Consider the following 18760-nt stretch of genomic DNA (forward strand, 5'->3'; position numbering starts at 1 on the left):
GGAACGCTGAAACTACTCACTTATGCACACTGCGTTTGCGGTAGACCCACAGTAAAAGATGCAGTTGAGCGATTGTTTTGGCCCGGGTTTCAACAAAATGAGCCCCAAAATCAGTGAAAAATTGTGACGCAGATGAATAATAAAGTAGCTGCCATTTCCAAAATGATGAAATTACCTGGTGATAAATAACGTCGAACGCGTCTTGGAGAGTAAATTTTGAGTTTGCATAAACAAGAGTTGTGCGATTGTGATCTTTGTTTTGACTTCGCTCATTTCATTGTCAAACTTTATAACACTTGACAGAAAAAGAAACTTACAAAAACCCGGTATCTTGCCATCATTTGACACAGATGCTTCACTGTTTGGCGAGTAAACATGCCACGGTAACTTAATCACGACGCCCGCTGAATTCCGGCCATGTCACTTTCGATTTGGCGATTTATTTGAACGTAGCAAAAATCTCCCAAAATGTTTGTCGCTGATCGTAACTTTTTATATTCTATATTCACGGTTCAAAATTAATGTTGTTTTCATGTCGTAAATATGTTATTCTCGATCGACCGTCCTGGAGACTTCCTTCTGCTCTTTCTAAAAACTGTTCATCAGTAGTTATTTACTTTTGCATCAATATTTGGTTTTGCATAAAGCAAGCTAACAAAATCTGTACCTTGCTGAGTTCGCATTTGTTAGCGTTAATAGTATTTTCAGTCCGATGCTTCTGTTTTATGAGGGGTATATTGTTTTGGTCTCTCATCCAAACACTAAAGTAACCCCGCCGAACAGGGATTGACTTCAGTGAACTTCGGCATTACAAAGCTGTCAGATGCTCAGCGGGCACGCTTAAACTTGCGGTGAAAAGAACTTTATCAACATGTCAGCTCAGAAGCCAATGTTTCTCACTTCTCATTTATTTTCAGTCTTCAATCTTTCTGGGTTCAGTACTTTGCTAGTAAGCACATGTCTTCTCAGACTATTTACCCAAGACTTCTACCATGGCACTACAATGATAGACAATACCAAAACAATATCGTGCACTGTTAGAGCTACATATTACGCAAGGACAGATCTGTTTCGTCGTACGAACGTGTGAGGACCTGTGAGCCAAAGGGCCTCTTCTGGTATGACTTCTTAATGGCCTTGAAAAAAAATGTTTGGAACGGTGCACGTACCACAGGCAACCCAGTGTACCCTCACGGAGGGTCTAGTTCCAATGGTTCTACTGGTGAAACTATTTTCTCATGTGATCTAGCTGGGTACAGCCTACGGGGCAATTCTGATGGTTCATTGGTACCAATGGTACGATTGGTACTAATAGAAAATTATGTCATTCCAATGGTTCTATTGGTGAAAAAAAGTTCGCTTTCACACCAAGTAAAGGCACGCAATAATTATAATGATTATTCCTCGTTCTACAAGCCAACCACAAAAACAAGTTAGCTTTTACACCAAGTAAAAGCACGCAATAATTATTATAACGAGATGCTTCCGTGAAGCATACACTGGGTTGCCTGTGGTACGTGTTACAGAAAATCACAAGGCACTGAATTGTGTGGTATTGAACTACAACATTCCAGTCTCTGAAGAATAACAAATAAAAGAGAAGCGAGAAACATTGTCTTCTGGGCTGACATGTTGATAATTTTCAAGTTCCCTCACAACTTCTTTACACCACAAGTTTAAGCGTGCCCTCTGAACATCTGACAGCTTTGTAATACCAAAGTTCACTGAAGTTAAACCCTGTCCTGCAGGGTTAGTGTTTGGATGGGAGACCAAAACAATATACCCCTCATCAAACAGAAGCATCGGACCGAAAATACTGTTAACGCTAACAAATGCGAACTCAGCAAGGTACAGATTTTGTTAGCTTGCTTTATGCAAAATAAGAACATCATTCTAAAAGCTTATTCTACGCAAAAAGTAGGTTCTGGAGGTAATTTTGAGAATGGAAATCAAGGTTACGCGGCAGACGGCAAATACAAACTCGCGATTTAATTAACTTAACACACCAGAAAGACGCTAACCTCATTTTGACAAGATAATGCTTTACTATTGCCATAAAAACTATCCAGTTACGCTCGCATATCATAAAACATGATGAATTCATAAAGGCCACCTTTTCCAGCGAACAATTTTTGAAACAAACAACATATTTGCTATTAGAGGCAAAAACCCCTTCCTATTTCATTACGTGCGTGAAGAGAAGAAACTCAGTCATTTCAAATATGCGCAATATTGCAACAAACTAAATTTCAGGATCAAACCGTTTACATGAAAAACCTTTTCCTTGAATAATGAAGCACAAAATAGACGACAAGCTTTCTTTCATATAAGCCTTGGCTGTCACATTTCCAATTATTTTTTCTTACCTGAAGACTGTGCAGAGTTGATCACAGATCCGCGTAAGGTGTTCGATTCGTTCTCTGTCTTTTCAAAACAAAATAGAAAATAGAGCTAAATATTGTTACCTCTTACCATTAATTATCTGAAAATAAGTCCTACAATCTTCTAATTTGCAAAATCAAAAAAAAAAAAAAAATTAAACTGGAAGTATGAGACAAGATATTACAAAGTCATAAATGCTAGCGCCCTCATTTTTTGAATGACCTTTACAAAAGAGTGATAAATGTATTGTTTTGGATTATAGTCTCTATAACTCAATCAATAAGACTGGAATTTTGCAGAGTGGTTAAGCATTTGAATCAAAAACCCTCTGAGGGGAGTCGGAATGTATGGCAAAAACATCTACTACGTGTACGAAAAACAGATGACATAAAATAATGGAAACAGGCGACAAGAAACAATATCACACCAAAACATAACGTCTTGCAAACAGTAGTTAAACAATAATTATGTTACCATTTGTGTCTGGTGCCCCACGAAGGAGCCATATTAAATTAAAGATGAACTGTCCAAGTGAAATTAAGATTGGTTATTTAATAGTAATACATGAAGCAGCAGTTAACCTAGCAACCTTTGTAGCTTTCTTAATTGGTGTTGATAAAAGAATCCTCCTTACAAGAAGGGGTTTCTCTCTCACTAATTAGCAGGTAGTTTGAGGGGAATATTGTGTGTGAATGGTGGCTGAGTTGGGGAAACATCATACACAAAAGTTAGGGTTAGTCTGTAGAATGAGGGGGGGAAATTTACAAAGCAAACTCTCAACCCCAAAATAAGGCTAACAAATGAAACAAATTCTGTGTGAAATTAAAAACTTTAATCACAGAAACAGCCAGATAGTACATGTATGAAAAACTGAATCACGTAGGAGGGATTAACAAATATTTGACCATAAAAATTATTCAGCAGACGTGGCCGGCTTGGCGGTGATATCTCCAAAAAGGCTCGTGGTGTATGAGGCCACCTAAGCAGAAACAGCCACAAGTCAAAAAGGGACCTTGCCGAGTTCTGGAATATGTACTCACTAGATGCAGATGTAGAAGTCCTTTAAGGCCTTTTACTGACACCTTGAAAACAATAATTATGAAACAGAGAGTTACTGTATTGATATGTACTATTTGATTGAGTAAAAGGGCTAGATCGGACACATTTTTTTTTCTTTTCTTTAAATAAGCCCTCAGACCCCCAAAAATAGATGCCTGTGATCCTTGAGTGTGAAATAGTTATGCTATATTTTTTAAGTTCTCTGTGTGGTGTTGCTAGTCAAGCCTAACAATAAATACAGTCATTGTTATTTTTTAAGGTATGTTCCAGGGCTCATGCTCTTAATTATTTTATTTATGTTTCACACTGTGGAACAAAATGTGATCATATTGATCAGCCACAGGTTAGCTGATTTGTTGGGGCCAAACTGCACAAAGGCAAAGAAAACAATATGGGGTTTGGGAGAGGATGGGGAGTCTTAAAACGTAGCAGTAGTGATAGGCTACAAATTGCTTTTCTTCAGGGGAGGATATTCTACAAGGAACTGGAATCATTGCTTTGTCCTCAGATGGTACAAAATATGAAGGAGTTGCCATGGAATAGTATGGCTTTTTTGCATAGTTATACCTAAGGGGGCAAGGACATGGTATTTACAATAACTTATCAGTTTTGCATTGTTTTGCTGTGATCCATTTTAAGTTTAGTCTATGTATTACCTCGAGATCAAACATTGTTTGCCATGTTATGAAGTGTTCTTACACATCTGTCCTTCTGTGGAATGTTTGTTTCCAGGCTTTAAAGTAATTAAGTAGTTGGTTTAAGTTGGTAACACGTTGATCTGTTATTGACTGCAGTGGACTGTTATCTTTGAAGACATTCCAAAGCATTTCACATTTTCATAAGTTCTTGTATCTTTTCTGTGGTGTTTTCATGCAAAGCCATGTCTTTGCAAACTTTTTCGGACAGAGTATTAACAGCAAGCTTTACTCGTATTTTATTTAAATTATCAAGCGCCCTGATTAAACCATATTTGTTGTTTGTTGATTTTCCCAAGCGGGTGAAATCTTGCAAATAGTTTTAAAATATTGTTGGTAAAATTGACTGCGGTGGGGAATCCGATTCGTCGCGAGCGATTTTAAGTGAGCAAGTTTGAAGTTCTGAAACGCTGCTATATCCAAATATATCCACCTGGTTTTTTACTATGTTATGTAAAAGCTATCGATCTTAAACATATGTAAAATTTAGAGCGGAGTAATGTGGAGTACTCCTAAAAGAAGCAGCGGAACATGGCTTGGTCAGAATACCGGTCGTTTCACCACCGTATGTTCGCCAACGTCCAAAAGCACCTTTTTCGTTGAGAATAATTGTCAATTAGATAACTTGCAATTCACTTCATGAGAGGGATTGTTGATGTGAACCGCCATATTTGTTATTGAACCTTTCAATGCGCCCCAATCCCCCCTCAAATTTTATTAGGTTTCTTTATCGATAGTTTATTGCTGGTCATATTCTTTTGCAAACTTGGTGGCTCCTAAAGGAGCCGTTTTTTGGTTGTGATTTTTACTGACTTCTTCAGTTTCCACGAGTGGGGCCGTTGAGGTGTGAGCACGTTTTCAGCAACTGTGCGGCCGTCTTCTCTTTCCTTTCGTACTTCTCCCAGCTGTCGAATAGCCTCGCCTGTTTCGATACTGCTTCAGTTTTTCATCGGTCACAAATGCTAGGATATTGATTAGTAGAAAGAGGTTTAGATAGTTTTGCTAATACTTGGAAGCTGCATATGCATAACGTTTTCGAGTTCGATTCCTTACTATAATACTTGGAAACTGTTTTCCCAGTTCGATTCCGAATATTGCGTTGTCTTTATCTTTATTTTAATGCTCAATAGACTGCATAATGTTTTCTCAGTTTTATTAATTTATAACTAAACAGTGATTAAAACCTTCTTGTAGTCTTTTTCTTTCTTGTTGGCCATCAGGACAAACACAAGTGGGACTTGCTTTGCATATTCCCCGGATCGGACGAAAGCATTCACCGTCAGTAGCTGCTTGAATGGGTGTCGCACAAGCTTGAAGGTTCCGTCCATGTACCAGGATTTAGCCTTGGCCAGGGTATTTAGCTGCTCCTGTCTGGCGAAGATCAGATGCCTTTCTGCTTAACTGTTAGGTCGGCTTGGAAGAAACCGGGAGGGAGACATTCCTCGACCAGTTCGAAGTCCAGATCTTTCGGTTGCTCGGGTCTGAGTTTCTGCCGGAGTCGGTTGGCAGCTCTAGCCACATGCGCAGGCTTAGGGAGGGCTGGACAAGGTGCAGCAGTCAGTTCATCTAACATGACCTAAAAAAAAGGAAGGAAAATTTGACTGTCTCGTCTATGAGATGCTTTTCATCAAGCAGCAATTCTAGTCTCAACACACAGATTCCTCGCAGACTGATTCCATTCACGGAAAGCTCTTTGTTTAAGAACATTCCATCACCTTTTGTCGTTTTAGTATTGTGAAAAACAAGCATACCAAAAGATGGCGGAATGTCAAAGGCATCCATCTCTTCCTCGATTCTGCTACTCTCCCCAATTGGATCAGTGATCTCACTGCAATATAGGCATCGCCAAACCACCTCTAATCCGGTCTTAACAGCATCTCTATACTGCTGTCTCGAAATTCCCGTGTTGCAACGTCGATGTTGTCATTTGTCGCAGCCATTGCAATAGATACAATAATAGCTTTCCATCTCGAGTGACTCTTGTAAACATATTTGATCAGCGAAAATACTTCGATAAGATGAGTGGGTTGAATTGAACAGAAAATCACAGCCCTTTTATACAGCAATGCCTGATTATTATTAAAGCCGGATCAAAATCGCAGGAATTTGATTGGCAGATATTGTTGGTGTTATCTGTTCTTTCTTGTAGTTACATATCATTAAACGTTTAAACAATATGCTATTTAAGTTGAAAAAGTTCTCACCTCCTTTGCAACATGCGGCACAAGTGAAGTTAATGAGCTCACATTGTTTTTATCGCGTTTCTAATTCTTCCTGTAACAGGGAGAAAAGAGACCGGTAGAGAAGCAGGCTGTAGGGGGAACATTTAATAGTTGAGTGGGGGAAGGAAAAAGTTTTGCCGCAAATATTTAATCAGTGTTTCAAACAACGCAAAAACCCTTTGCGAGAGTAGACAAACACGTAGGCGAAATTTGCAGGAAACAAGTGAACGTTTCTAAGCGCGTAATCAAACAAACATATTTCAACTCGATGGCTCTTTAACTACGCAAATGTTTAATAAAAAGGTTTTACAGCCGGTTTATGTTCACAAATAAAGCCGTGGATGGCGTGGGAGACAGAGAGGGAGAGAGAGATTGGGGAGAGTGAAAGGAACATTTTCAAGCCGAATCAAACAATTCATCTTGGATCAAAGGTCACATTATCTTCTTTTGGTAATTTGTAAATAAAATTCAGATCTATTTCACAAAGTATTTTGGACGTTGGCGAACTGACATTATTAGACGTTGGCAAATAGACTTCATACGTTGGCGAACAGGTCGTTGGCGAGCTGACACGTTGGCGAAACGACCGGTTACCCTTGGTCATGGTAAGCGGGACATACCTGCATTTGACACTGTCTTACTTCAGTCAAATTGAAGCAGCTTCCGACGAAAATACTTGACAGACAAAATAGTATTGAGTTTTGGGTCAAAAATATCAAAAAGGCCTTTAAATATACACTAATGGTGGCCCAAAAATAAAGAAAGAAAACTTGATTTCTGGTTCGTCAAGAGGATGTTTTTGGCAGCCATTAATTGCACCGGAAACGCGGAAGGAGTGCTCGTGCCAGTCCTTCTCCGCATCGCACATTGGACCAAGAGCGGAATGCCCGTTTCACCGCCCTATGGACGCCCTATGTATAAGCGCCATGCTGCTGACTGCTGACCAGAACGAAAAGGACGCACTAGTTCCCGATCCCGTCTCTCACGTGTTATCCAAGATGGCGGAGGATGACAATCTTTCTACGGAGCAAGATTCGAAAGATACTGGAGTTCATTGAAAGGATTAAGTGCTGACTTGGAGTGTGTAATTTTCGAGAGTAATGCATCATGTTACCGATTACGAGACTCAGAGAGCGTCAAACAAGGTAATCCGTTGATTGGTTTTTCTCACAACCTATTGAATACATCGGAATAAAAGCTTTCTTTTTCATTTCTCCATGTACAGAGTGCTTTTATGTTCAAAGTTTGGAGCCTTTAAAGGACATTGCGTAAGCTAAGTAAATGTATTAACTTGAAAGATATCACATTCACATTCATAAGCTATTTCAGAGAGCTATGTGACCTTTAAATGGTATTGCAATAGTAATGGCATATGCTTTACACAGACTCAACTATGTAATGTAGCAAGTTACATAGTTATTACATAGCAAGTAAGGAGCAGTAAATAGCCTTTATATAGCTCAACATAGTTATATGATAAACTTTACATAGCGTTTACATATGTCTGGTTCTACAATGGAATTTTCTTACTTCTTAAATTTTATACATAATACGAAACTGCATGCTAAACATTTCTTTAAGTTTTTATCTGAAAAGAGTTGAATTTATAGAATAGAAACTGTAATAAACTAAAAATTTGTTTCATTTGAGAAATGTTAAAATTGTTAACAAGCTGTAGACTATTGCTAGTTTATTTCCAGTTTCCTGCAAGAAATGAAGACTGGAAGAAACTGTCATTTTCTGGCAGCACCTGATAGATGTATCAAATTCAAGCTATTTCCAGCATTTGAAAGAACCCAAAACTTGCAAAAACTGGAAAACAATTTCTGGAATAAAAGCTGGAATTTGACTCTGGAATAAAGCTGTCACATTTTAGAAATTTCCAGAAATTTCCAGAACTTAACAGAAAGCTTGAAATTCATTTTGCAACGGGTCAGTGCGAAATTCGACCATCAAAAAGCATCTTGGTACATGGCTTTCTCAAACGAGACTATAATCACCGGAATAAGCAATGTTTCCGCTGCAATTAAATTCAATAAAATTTTTGGGTAAATGAAACGGAGGTTTTTTGAGGCCCAATTTCAACATGCTGTTTGTCAACAAAAGTCGACCTTTGACCACCAAAGCAGAGGCAAGGTATATTGAAACCACACACGCAATCTCGATTTATTCACTAAACAATTCGAGACTCTAGGTTTACTGACACAATACAACGTGAATTGACTGGAACTACTGTAGGTCAAGGGGAACATGTCATTGAAATTTAACTGTCTTGGTTTAAGAGTGACATATCCGGTAATTAAAATAACTGACCTAAAAATTTGCATACCAGCAAGATTCATTCCATTCCATATTTTTGCGCAAACAAGTTTCCTTAATTCACTTTGTGAACATACCTGCAAAACAAACAAAGAAAGGTATCCCCCTTTATGTAAGCATACGCTTCTTGGATTTTCCTCGAAGTCCTGAAACAACCGTTGAACCAGTCGAACGCTTCATGACTTTCGTGAGTTGTGCCGTGATTGTGTCGTCAAAGCTGTCACACAAGAGATAAGGACAAAGCACACAGACCATTATGACTGCATGCGGTTCTATTCTGAGTTTGTTGGGGGAATTTGTGGCCCAAGTTCTGACAATCCAGCAAACGTTCAATGCGTAATAATAGCAAAATGTGATAAGGACATCAAGGCACACATGAGAAGTTATAAAGTGTTGGATTCTTCTCTGGATACAGAGGCTGGGCTTTTGTTTGCACGTGCGGGTGAGCTTTAAATTAAATCACTTAAATTAGATTGAGCAGAAAATCTCTTCGTGAAATCTACCTATTACAGACTTAATGTCAAAACCCGGCCACAAGAAATGGACCCTAAAAACACTGCTGCCACAGTGCCGCCGCAGTCGTGTTGTTGGATATACCTCATTCGTTAATCCATGAGGTAAGCACCGCGACACTGCGGCACTAGCCACTCTACTCAGCTCAATTTAACCGTAAGTCGACTAAGGCACTGCAGCACCAGCCATTCTACTGAATTCACTCTATCTGACACAAACTGCGCAAAAACCACTTTCGTTCAGTTCGGTACCGCGGCTAGCGTCGCGAACGTAAATGCACCTTTGTGGACGAGTATTCAGCAATCGATCCAATTGCGAAAATCGAGTAAGCAAGATATGTAAGACCATGTAATCATGTATCGTTGTACGAGACTGCGAGCACTCACTTTTCCAGTTGTTCCTGAAGCGAGTACATTGATCAGTGCAGCCAGATTGTATCACTGCCCGTGAAACTAACGGTTATTATTTTCGTATTAATTGCTTTTAAAAGGTGTTTTTGAGATAGATGATATAATTTTTGGGTACGACGATATGCCCACGGCATTGTGATCGATTTGGAATCCGATTGAGATGTAATAAGAAAAATGGGCATCAGTCAACTAAACAAGTCCACGAGACTTGACGCAGTTATCAGTGAGACAACTTTATGGTATATGGACCTATATGCAAAGAGATATATATGCATCACTGTTCATATGCTTCTGGAACTAAGGCGGAAAACATCAGTGAATAAGCAAAGGAAAACAATCCATCACGCCAATTTAAACGACACCAACACCGGCGCAAATGTCACGGGCACGTGTCTACAATGTGATTCAATTCACAATCGCAATAATTGAATTTACCAGAGAATTATTCAAAGCCTTTTTTCTCCTTGTTCTTTTATTTTTCCTTTCTAGTTCCCCGCTAAAGCAAGGCTTCCAAGGCAAATGATTATTTACAGAATGTAAAAAAAATTTGACTAAGACACGGCAAGAAAAGCAGTCGATGTTTCTTATTACAAAGGTTCTAAGGGGCATGCAATTCATCGCAAGAGCTCGTACATTAAGGGCTTAATAAGTGTTTGTTTGATTGGGATCAAATCCAGATCTGCCTGCAAATGCCAAAATTCATCCACAACGGGCGAAGTAAGTACATGTAATTGCTGTTTTTTCTTTAATTATCTGTGATCGTGTGTAAAAATTATAAGTAATGCGGCTTTCTCAAAAAATAGCATGCCTTGACTGCGTTTTGGCTGGTAAGGAACAAGTCCGTATTGCAAGTCATTTTTGCTCCCATAAATTAAACAGTGATTTAGCAGTCGGTATGAAAATTGTCTGCTTGAAGGTCACAAACAGTTTCAATACTGACGGTGAATCAAAGATTGCTTTATGTTCATAAAGAAATTAAAGAATAAATAATGTGTAAAAAAATTGGCACGAACACAGGGCTCTCCCTAGTTTTCAGCACAACTGGTTGGGGCCTTTTCAAACCGGTAAAGCATTTAGTTAATGTTGGACGTTCTGCAACGGATAAGCGACTTCTGAGCGTTTGCAGGCGGTAATAAGTGCTTTACAAGCGGTAGATTTTACCGGTTACCGCCTAATAAGGAGAACCCTGGAACGTGGTTGCTTTTCATTGGCTCGGACAAAACTGCTTCAGTTGTGGTTTGATTTGAGCCAGACAACTTGTCATCACAAGAATTACGATTGGTGGAGAGGGTATGAAACAGTCAACTGATTCAGTACTGATAAGCCACCACTTGATATTTGATTCCTATTGGTTAAAACTGTACTGAATCAAACATTCCAGTTTGTAATTTTGCATTCCAGTTTTTTAGCTGGTGTTAAGGGTTAATCCGTGCTCCCCTTTCACTGCCATGTGTGATGCCCATTCATGTGGGCAGGCACAATTTTTGTTATTACCTCTCCAAATCGGATCGAGGTGCCGTGGGCAAATCGCTGTACCCAAATCTTAAACCTGATTCGATAGGCAATGGCAAGCCAATGAAGTTCGTAGAGAGCTAGTATAGTAAATGGTTAGAACCCAAATGAAAACGAACAGCATACTTAACCCTTTCAGCCCCGTGGGGTTCCCCATTGACGAGTAAAATTGTCTGGCGTTAGACAGAGTAAAATCTATAAGTGGCACTATTGGGAGTGAAAGGGTTATTAAGACTCCATTGGTAGTACGGTGTCTAAGTGGCTACCCACATGTACGCATTGCGTACCTACTTTTTTAAACAACGCCGAGAAATACGAAAACACAATACTTTCAATGTCCTGACTACAGGATGCTAAACTGGCACAGCAAGATTAATTGAGCAGTGAGAGGGAATAACTATCTTAAGCCAATTTTCGAAATGCCTTTCTTCATCAGGGTTTCGCAACGAATGATTTTGGCGTATGGAGAAAGAGAGGGAAAGGCATAATTTGAATAACCGGATTATGCATCTCTAGTATAAAAACGGCCAATTCTGTCCTGACGAACAGCCTTTCTCAATGGAAACGTGTGAGCAGTTCAATTAGCTCATTCAAAGTCCCTGGATCAAAATACATGGAGTAACCAGGTATCCAGACAAAAAAAATTGTGACGAAAAAACAAGCAATTCCGACATTGGATAGATTTAGACATGAAATAAAAAATTATGAGTTTGACGTCAATTTCAGAAAATTAAATATTACACTCTTAATGGCATCCCCTCCTGTTAGGAACTTTTAATTAGCTTTCGATAAGAAAGATGAAATGGGATGCCATCGCTTTTCTATAGGCTGTTTTTCCCTCATTTACATAATAGAATTTCTATTTTTAATGTTTGGTGATTATTATTGTATAAAACGCTCTTAGTCTGTTAAATGCCCAAGTATTTATTCTGTAACAACTGTCTCCATTAGCCGAAATCATTCCTTGGGAAACCCTGATGAAGAAAGGCATATTTCTTTCAAAATACTAGCTTAAGATAGTTATTCCTTCACTGTTCAATTAACCTTGCTGTGCCGGTTTAGCATCCTGTACTCAGAGCATTGAACCTATTGTCTTTTCGTTCATTTATCTTCTAGGTGCACCCCAGATTTCTGAGAAAAACGTCCTGGTTTTGATTATCAACAATGGTGGATAAAAACTTGGACCTTTTGGAGCGGCGTATGCAAGAGCTTAGCGCTGCAAGAAAGGAGGGAGACAGACAAGGCAAGGGTTTGGCTTATTTCAATCTTGGTAGATACTATCAGGGCACAGCTGACTTTTATCAGGCCATAACAAATTACACAGAAGCATTAGCCATTTTTAAGGAAGTGGGTTTCAGGGCCGGAGAAGGAGCAGCCTATGGAAATCTCGGCAACGCTTATGACAGTCTTGGTAATTTTAAGCAAGCCATAGAGTATCACCATCAACAACTTAGTATTGCAAAAGAGGTTGGGGACAGGGCCGGAGAAGGAAGAGCTTATTGCAACCTCGGCAACGCTTATCAAAGTCTTGGTAATTTCAAGCAAGCCATAGAGTATCACCATCAAGATCTTAGTATTGCAAAAGAGGTAGGGGACAGGGCCGGAGAAGGAGCGGCCTATGGAAATCTCGGCAACGCTTATGACAGTCTTGGTAATTTCAAGCAAGCCATAGAGTATCACCATCAAGATCTTAGTATTGCAAAAGAGGTAGGGGACAGGGCCGGAGAAGGAAGAGCCTATGGAAATCTCGGCAACGCTTATCGAAGTCTTGGTAATTTCAAGCAAGCCATAGAGTATCACCATCAACGTCTTAGTATTGCAAAAGAGGTAGGGGACAGGGCCGGAGAAGGAAGAGCCTATGGAAATCTCGGCAACGCTTATGACAGTCTTGGTAATTTCAAGCAAGCCATAGAGTATCACCATCAAGATCTTAGTATTGCAAAAGAGGTAGGGGACAGGGCCGGAGAAGGAACAGCTTATGGAAATCTCGGCAACGCTTATCGAAGTCTTGGTAATTTCAAGCAAGCCATAGAGTATCACCATCAACATCTTAGTATTGCAAAAGAGGTAGGGGACAGGGCCGGAGAAGGAGGAGCTTATTGCAACTTCGGCAACGCTTATCAAAGTCTTGGTAATTTCAAGCAAGCCATAGAGTATCACCATCAACATCTTAGTATTGCAAAAGAGGTAGGGGACAGGGCCGGAGAAGGAAGAGCTTATTGCAACCTCGGCAACGCTTATCAAAGTCTTGGTAATTTCAAGCAAGCCATAAAGTATCACCATCAAGATCTTAGTATTGCAAAAGAGGTAGGGGACAGGGCCGGAGAAGGAGCGGCCTATGGAAATCTCGGCAACGCTTATGACAGTCTTGGTAATTTCAAGCAAGCCATAGAGTATCACCATCAACGTCTTAGTATTGCAAAAATTGTAGGGGACAGGGTCGGAGAAGGAAGAGCCTATGGAAATCTCGGCAACGCTTATCGAAGTCTTGGTAATTTCAAGCAAGCCATAGATTATCACCATCAACATCTTAGTATTGCAAAAGAGGTAGGGGACAGGGCCGGAGAAGGAGCGGCCTATGGAAATCTCGGCAACGATTATCAAAGTCTTGGTAATTTCAAGCAAGCCATAGAGTATCACCATCAACATCTTAGTATTTGTCAGGAAACAGAGGACCCAATAGGGCTGGCAATCGCATGTTATCATATTGGTCATGTTCATGAATTTTTTGGCTCCTTGAGCAAAGCTCTTAATTACTGGCGTCTAAGCGTTTATTATTTTGATGAAGTTAGGCGTCTTCTTCAGTCAGAGGATGCATGGAAAATAAGCTTTCGTGACACAAAGGGGTTTGCGTACACCGCTCTGTGGACAGCACTCTTGAAGAATGGAGAGGTTGATGAAGCTTTGTATGCTGCTGAGCAAGGACGAGCACAGGCTTTGGCAGACATTTTAAAGATGCAATACAGCGTTGATGAGAAACCTATGGTGAAGGTAACTATCTCTTTGGTTATGAAAGATCTACCTTCACAAACTGTTTTCACAGCACTTGAAGGGAACACGATCAGCTTCTGGTTGCTAAGAGATGATATCCGGATAAATTTTAGACAAAAGAAAATCGAAAATGGAACTGCCAAGTCTCTGATGAAAAGTACGCTAGAACAGATCAATGCAGGGGTTGTTTTGCGATGCGAGAATCGTTCACTTGAAAGACAAGGCAGCGACTTCTCGCGCAGTAGGGAAAGTGTTGAAGAAACTTCTCAGTCTTTGAGCTTCTCTGTGCACTCTTTGCAGCCCTTGTATGATGTCTTAATCAGTCCTATAGCAGACTTGATCCAGGGTGATGACTTAGTGTTTGTTCCTGATGGACACTTTTGCCTGGCTCCTTTTTCTGCAATGAGTGACTCTGTCAGGATCCGTGTAATTCCCTCGCTGACTGCTTTAAAATTGATCACTATGGCACCTGATAACTTCCAAAGTAAGAATGAAGCGCTGCTTGTAGGCGATCCGTGCTTGAGCGAAGTCACTTACGGCACTGGTGAACCCATGTATGGACAGCTGCCATGTGCAAAAAAAGAGGTGGATATAATTGGAGAACTTCTGCAGACCGTGCCTCTTACAGGAAAAAATGCAACCAAAGCTGAGGTGCTGAGAAGAATGAAGTCAGTTACCTTAATCCACATTGCTGCACATGGGGATGGCGGATATGGAGAAATTGCTTTGGCGCCAAATCCCGAACGCACATCCAAGATCCCCGAAGAGGAAGATTACATGTTATCATTGAGCGATGTTCAAGCAGTTCACCTTCAGGCAAGACTGGTTGTGCTTAGTTGCTGTCATAGTGGCCAGGGAGAGGTAAAATCTGAGGGTATTGTGGGAATAGCCAGGGCTTTCCTGTGTGCTGGTGCCCGGTCTGTACTGGTGTCACTCTGGGCAATCGACGACGAGGCGACCTTCTTATTCATGAAGAGTTTTTACCAACACTTGGCAGATAGAAAAAGTGCAAGTACAGCTCTTCACCATGCTATGAAATCTCTTCAGGAGACAAAGAACTATTCGGCCATAAAATATTGGGCGCCATTTGTGTTAATTGGCGATGATGTCACCTTTGAGTTTGGGGACCTGGAACACGAAAAGAATGGTAAGTGCTATTTAAATATAACTTTAATGACTGAATCGCTGTACTTTGTACATGTTTTTAATCAGGAAGTTGTCGAAAGGAGCAGGTACGTTCTTCACAGAGAAATGGCTTTAAAAACGGTTGCCAGAGTTGTTATTTTTACTCGAACTGCTTTGGCTAATACCTGAATTAAATAATGTCTGCATTCACCGAGTCAGCTACTTCAGCTTCCTGCAGGTAGCTAGCAGTTTGAGCCTGTGTTATGATGGAGTGACTGTGAAACTGATCGGTGATTGTCGATTGCTTATGTCAAGTGAAGTGAATAGGAATTGTTGCTATTAACTCTAGCACAAACAGTTAAATGAATGAATTAAGATAATTGTTATATTATTTACTTGTCAATCAGAACGAAATTCGTTATTTGCATTTAATCCACTACTTGTTTCTTTCTTCCTTGTTTTTCTTTTTCAGAAACGATGTCCAAAACGTGAAAAACTTACTTGGACTGCGATATGTCGATATGTTATTTTCCTTTCTTCGATTATATGAGTTATTGAAAACAATTCAATCATTGATACCTCAGTAGCTGTCAGACACAAGATATTATGCCAATTATAGTTAAAGTACCATGAGATTTCAGTAGTATTAAGATACTGTTCAAGTCCTTACATTTGTGCCTTGTTTTGTAAGCATCTGTTCCAGGATTAGTTAATCACTTGATAGAAATCAGGGGTTTGTTTCCATAACTGAGGATCTGGCCGTCTTGTTATTTTGGCCCTTGAAAATAACTCCAAGCTTTTGCAGTTTGTTCCTCAGGTGACATGTATACTCTTAAGCTTGCTATACCAACTTTCCATTTACAATATCATTAAGTGACAGTCTCGGGGAATGTGTATTTTCTGTGTTTCTGTAAGGTTGGCCAAAGCTAAATAAGCAAATTAATTGTTTCGGGAGGTAAATGTCTATAAGCTAAAAAACAACCTACGGAAGTAAAAATGTTTGGAAATTACAAAAATTTTAATGTAGCGTTCACATTTAAATGAGACGGAAATTCCTGGAACAAAACGCTTTATTCCTAAAGGGTTTGAATCGGGCACAACATTGAGTTAGCCAATTTGTTTATTGTTTATTTTCCCTCAAAACGTGGTTCAAAAACAGACACTTTTCTGACGTTGATGAGGACTAGGAAAATATGGGTAAATCTAACTCTTAGGTGATGGACTCTTGCTAGGGCCTGGAACCAAAAAATTGGAAAGTTCTTTACTTTAAAGTTGTACATGTTGATTTTGTGATATTTTGTAACAGAGGGACTGGACCGATGCAAAATAATTCAATGAAATGGGCGATTTCTTAAAACTTCTAGAAGGTAAAAGGGTGTGTGGGGTAAAAGTTGCCTGATCTCTTAATTAATTGTGTGCATTTTAAACTCCTGGGGAGGTGGGACTTTGCCCATGCATATGCTTGTGGAAATTTTTTGAATTTTAAAAATGGTATGACTACCCGAGTCTCGTCATTTTATACCACTTCGCACCATTGCAAACGTTGGTCAGTAACTCTTGAGTTGACAAAGGTGTTAAAAGAGAAGCATTCCATCCTTTCTCCACGTTAAAACTGAGGGCAGGATGGGCACCCACCTCCTAAACTGTGCACCCCAAATCGAGAGTAAGGTCAAAGGTCTACTTCTCCACTACCATAGTCATGTCTACCACGGCTGAACGTGCAAACAGATTTAATCCGAGCTAAAGTCTTTGTCTAGCTCTCCTCCACTTATGCAAATTTGGAGTATTTTGTACCTGCTATGAACGGTCATCACTTCTTTCCATCCCTCAAACTGACATTTCCCTTTTTGTTCAACTTATACGATGTACAGTGTACTTTAGACTTCAAATTTACTTCAACGAAACAAAGATTTTAAACAAGCTGAGAAGATTCAAAATAGGCGTGGCAAAGAGTTGAACCCGGATCGATGGCTTCACCTTGCAGTTTCCGATATCCTCTAGACCAACGAGACAAGCTCCTGGAAAGTCGAACTTTTTAGAGTATTGACATAATAGTACCTAGCAAAACAATTGAAAGTTAACCTCCTTCAACGGGGTTTTTAGACCTAAATACTGTAGATGAGTGCGGCATAGCTTAGAAACGCTATTTCTTGTTGAACTAAAGCTGTCATTCTGCTTGTTTTCATTGTTTTTAGAGCGGTAAGCTTGTCAATAATAACATAGCATAATGTGTCGTGTAATTGTTACGAAATGTCCAATGTCAGTTTTAGGGATGGAAAGTAGTGTTGGCCGTTATGAACTCGCATGTTCATTTCCAACTCCTTGATAATGGCGTCATGAGGTCGCCGAAACATCGGAAGTTTAGCTTTTTATCGCTAGTTTTTACATGTCCGTATTTCACTGTTTTCATCTTTATTTGGTAATTTAACATTTATGTTTCCTGATTTCTTTTTAGGGGATTTAACAATCATGTAATTAGTTTTCTTAATATTTATAGAGAGCTTATTTCCCTTCTAATAGGTCTTATTTAAAGTGGTTTTTTTTATAGCACAAATCTATGATAGTTAAGCTTTCCATCATTAAAAATTAGGCTATAAGGTGACTTGTGTTTCCTAGTTTATTGGCCTTGTGAAGTTTGCCCAAAAATGATTTGACGATAGGTCTATCCTGATTGGGCTGGCAAACTGGGAAATGGTGCTTCAAAAATGGCAAAGAAGTACTTAAATAATGCTCGACTTTTGAAAAAGGTGCTCGAAAGTTACTGATTTTCATCGGTATGCCTATTCTTTAAAAAAAAAAAGAATTGCCCTTTCGTTAAGTTGTTTATAAATGTTCAGAGAACTAAAACATTAATGTCTTTTGAGCAAAAAAAATTCCTCAGTGAAATATACTTTAAAGCCTGCGATGATTTCAAATTGCTTTACTTCAAAAGCAACATTTCAACCATGTAACTTTTCGGGTGTTTAATTTAAATTAGAGGGTGTTCAAGGTTTCGTACGCGCCTTTGTACATGTGCTATACGAATACGTGAGAAACTGTTCGATAGTGACTTAAGTTTCTTTTGCGATAAATCTTAAACACGGCTGACTCTTTGCCATGAGTCTTAAACGCCTATTGTCTCCTGTAGACCAACGCCTTCATTCTGCTCGACACCCAGGGCTTATCTAAGGAGCAAACTTTGACCTTCTGAGTGGGCATAGGGGTATCGATCGCTTTGATCAGAGTGTTGTAGAATGCCTCAGTTTTATCCTTCGCAGTTGGCAGGCTCCCAGCTAAAGTTTGTTAACCATCGCCCAAGTGCACATAGGCTACTATGACAAAACAATAACAAAACAATAGAGTCGCAAGTTTATACGTACAAGGAAGGGTTACGTTTTTGCAAAAGTTGGCCGTGAAGCACTTATATTTCAACAGACTTAACTATTAGAGGGTAGTGTGAAGTGCTAGTTTTCTACTCATATAAACCATGTGAGCGTTAGCCCTACTAATGGAATTGGGCCTGTTACATGTAAGGTAAAGGTAAAGTCACTTT

At 39.6% G+C, this 18760-nt stretch overlaps 1 protein-coding gene across 3 annotated transcripts in view; it reads left to right on the forward strand.

Moving 5' to 3' along the window:
* LOC137996586 (tetratricopeptide repeat protein 28-like) overlaps positions 1–17847 on the forward strand; it is a 32425-nt gene extending 14578 nt beyond the window's left edge. For 2 of the 3 annotated variants that reach the window (XM_068842057.1, XM_068842058.1), the window contains 3 exons: positions 10090–10317; positions 12229–15250; positions 15701–17847. In XM_068842057.1, the coding sequence (XP_068698158.1) occupies positions 12277–15250; positions 15701–15720 (2994 nt within the window). In that variant the 5' untranslated portion in view covers positions 10090–10317; positions 12229–12276 and the 3' untranslated portion in view covers positions 15721–17847. The remainder of the gene's footprint in view (positions 1–10089; positions 10318–12228; positions 15251–15700) is intronic. The other variant, XM_068842056.1, reaches the window with a different exon arrangement.
* Positions 17848–18760: the final 913 nt, after the last annotated feature.

This window comes from Montipora foliosa, chromosome 3 (assembly GCF_036669935.1).
Source record: "Montipora foliosa isolate CH-2021 chromosome 3, ASM3666993v2, whole genome shotgun sequence".
In the NCBI taxonomy this organism is placed as follows: domain Eukaryota; kingdom Metazoa; phylum Cnidaria; class Anthozoa; order Scleractinia; family Acroporidae; genus Montipora; species Montipora foliosa.